The following is a 2,948-nucleotide window of genomic DNA, read 5'->3' as shown; positions in this document are numbered from 1 at the left end:
GCTCATCAGAATCTAAATTCTGTGTCAGACTTCCCCAGCAATATGATTTCCCCAGATTATTTAGCTGCACCATAATTTACATATCCATTTCCCTAATGGAAAAAATTTAGGATTACTGCCACTTATCTTGCTCTTAGGCATTTATGCTATTAAGCATTTCTGCCATTTTGCTGGCAATTGTCCTTCACCAAGCTGTGAGCTCCTCTGGAGCAGAAGCAGTGTTCGTATGCAACTTTATGGTCTCTAAAGCTCACTCCCTCACTGGGGCCGAGATATAAGTGTAATAACTGACCAGCCGCTGTGGAGTTCTGGAATCTAGAGCGGGGAGGAGGAGCTACGGGAAAGCTGCGCCCTTTGGGCGGTACCGGTCTTTGGTGGTCCGGAACTTTTGTGCGGAGAATGGGTGTTTCTCAGGGAGGCCTTTGGCTGCGAAGCGCGCTGCGCACAAGCGGGCCTGCCGCCCAGCGGAAGTAGCCTATTGCTTGCCGTAGTGAATTCTTCCGCGGGGCGGAAGCGGCATGTCTGCCTGTGTACCGAGCGTTTCCAGTCCCCTCTCCTTGCAGGACCCCATGAGTAAGCTGTGGCGGCGCGGGAGCACCTCTGGGGTTATGGAGACCCCCGAGCCGGGTAAGCGCGGGTCATTCAAACTTAGGCCCTCTTGGAAAAAGAGCCTCTTTTTTCTCCTCAGAGCTTCCAAGGTCTTCGCCACTGGTGGGAAGGGGAGAGGCGGTGCTGTTGTTATGGTAACAACGGGTATGGTTGGAAGATGGGACCCCTCAGACCTGCCCTGCCGCGGTGCAGCCGAGCAGCGCTGACGGGCTCTCCGTCCTCAGGGGAAGCGCTGGAGTTGAGCCTGGCCGGCGCCCACGGCCACGGGGTGCACAAGAAAAAGCACAAGAAGCACAAAAAGAAGCACAAGAAGAAACATCATCAGGAGGACGACGCCGGGCCAGCACAGCCGTCGCCTGCTAAGCCCCAGCTCAAACTCAAGATCAAGCTGGGTGGGCAGGTCCTGGGCACCAAGAGGTGAGTCAGAGGAGCGCCACCGTTCTATTCGGGAACTTAAGGAGCAGGATCGGACAGAAGTTAGAAGCTGGCGGGGCTTTGTGGAAGGCGGAATAGACAGTGACTTCCGCGCCTGTGAAAGGCAGCGAGAAAAGAGGTTAGGGGAGGCCGTGCACAGCCGCTGAGCGGCAGTCGGTTGTCTCGCATTTTCTCGGCAGTGTCCCCACCTTCACTGTTATCCCCGAGGGGCCTCGCTCACCCTCCCCGCTGATGGTCGTGGATAACGAAGAGGAGCCTATGGAGGGGGTCCCCCTGGAGCAGTACCGCGCCTGGCTGGGTGAGCAGCGTCTGCAGGCGGGGAAGGGGGTTGGTTCTCGGTGAGAATTTCAACCGTCCCAGTAGTTTTAAGTCAGGATCTCCCACCTGCACAATTTTACTTGTATCTCTCCAACTTTCCTTCCCAGATGAAGACAGTAATCTGTCCCCCTCCCCACTTCGGGACCTGTCAGGCGGGATAGGCGACCAGGAGGAAGAGGAGGAACAGAGGTGGCTAGATGCGCTGGAGAAAGGGGAGCTAGATGATAATGGAGACCTCAAGAAGGAGATCAATGAGCGGCTGCTCACTGCTCGACAGGTAAGGTGGTTCATTCTTTGTTCACTCACCAAATGTATATGTTAAGAGCTTGCTATGTCCCAAGCACTTTGCTAGGCAGTGGGGCTATAAATGGGGGAGAAGAGACAAAGTTTCTGTTCTCTTGGAGCTAGGATTCTAGTGTGTGTGTGTGTGTGTGTGTGTGTGTGTGTGGTGTAACGGGTAAATAATCTCAAAAAGCTGTACGGTTTACCAAAAAAGGAAAATAGGGTGGTGAGATAGAAAGTGGCAGAAAAGACAACTTTAGATAGGAGAGCCAGGGAAGGCCTCTTTGAAAAGATACCGTTCCCAATAATAGCAGAAAGGCCTAGCTGGGTGCGGTGGTGCACGCCTGTAATCCCAGCACTCAAGAGGCTGAGGCAGGGGGATTGCTGCGAGTTGGAGGACAGCCTGGGTGATAAAGTGAGTTCAAGGCCGGCCTGAACTGCATAGTGAGACCCTGTCTCAAACAAACAAAAAAAGGCCAGGAGGTACAAAGCCAACAGGGCACAGAGACAGGACCCTGAGACTGGAACGTGCCAAGCAAGATAAAGGAGAAGGAAGAAGATGGCTAAGCCAGTGACTGGGTGTGTGCAGGCGTATTTTTAAATTTGCATGGCAGTAGATTCCTCTGGCTTCTCAGTGGAGAGTAAGTCTCAGCAGCAATAAAGGTTAGAAGTAGGAAGAAGCTGAGGTGAGTGTATTCAGCTAAGAGAAGATGGCAGCTTGTAGCAAGGGGCAAGTAGTGAAAATGGAGAAAATCAGATGAATCTCTGAAAATCAGATGAATTTCACAACACACTAGATGGGTTGTGGAGACATTTTTGGGGAAGGGTGGGAATCAAGGGTGACCCCGAAATTCTGGCTTGGAAGGTTATCCCGATGGTGCTGTCTGTTGCGACGCAGGTTACACACAGACCAGCCCCTGGAAGGGTGGCACAGAGTTTCGGTGCCGGGCAGGCAGGTAACGTTAGTGCTTTTCTGCTCGAGAGTCAAGGACCAAAGCCGAACCTCGGGAGGAAGCAGCGTTTAGGGCCGCGGAACGCGGTGTGCCTGACTCCCCCTTCTCAAGGCCGGCGTTCTCTCGGCCCGCCTTCCGCCGCCTCTTTTGCCCTCTCGACCTGGCGGGCCTGTCCCCGGTCACCCTCCGTTCTCAGAGCGCTCCCCTTCCCTCCGCAGAGAGCTCTGCTGCAGAAGGCCCGGCGTCAGCCCTCCCCGACGCTGCCGCTGCCCGGCCCCGCGGGCGGCCCGGCCCCCGCCCTCACGGAGGAGATGCTGCTGAAGCGCGAGGAGCGGGCGCGCAAGCGGCGGC

At 55.2% G+C, this 2,948-nt stretch overlaps 1 protein-coding gene across 1 annotated transcript; it reads left to right on the top strand.

The window, feature by feature from the left end:
• Window positions 1-222: 222 nt before the first annotated feature.
• Window positions 223-2,948, top strand: Ino80b (INO80 complex subunit B; the record flags this gene model as incomplete). Its single annotated transcript, XM_013514657.1, is given in 5 exon segments — window positions 223-627; window positions 834-1,026; window positions 1,224-1,342; window positions 1,470-1,639; window positions 2,816-2,948. Coding segments are annotated over 5 exon segments (724 nt in total), but the record flags the coding sequence as incomplete, so codon positions are not given.

This window comes from Chinchilla lanigera, unplaced genomic scaffold, assembly GCF_000276665.1.
Source record: "Chinchilla lanigera isolate Chin_1 unplaced genomic scaffold, ChiLan1.0 scaffold00023, whole genome shotgun sequence".
In the NCBI taxonomy this organism is placed as follows: domain Eukaryota; kingdom Metazoa; phylum Chordata; class Mammalia; order Rodentia; family Chinchillidae; genus Chinchilla; species Chinchilla lanigera.
This window is presented reverse-complemented; position numbering and strand designations above follow the sequence as displayed.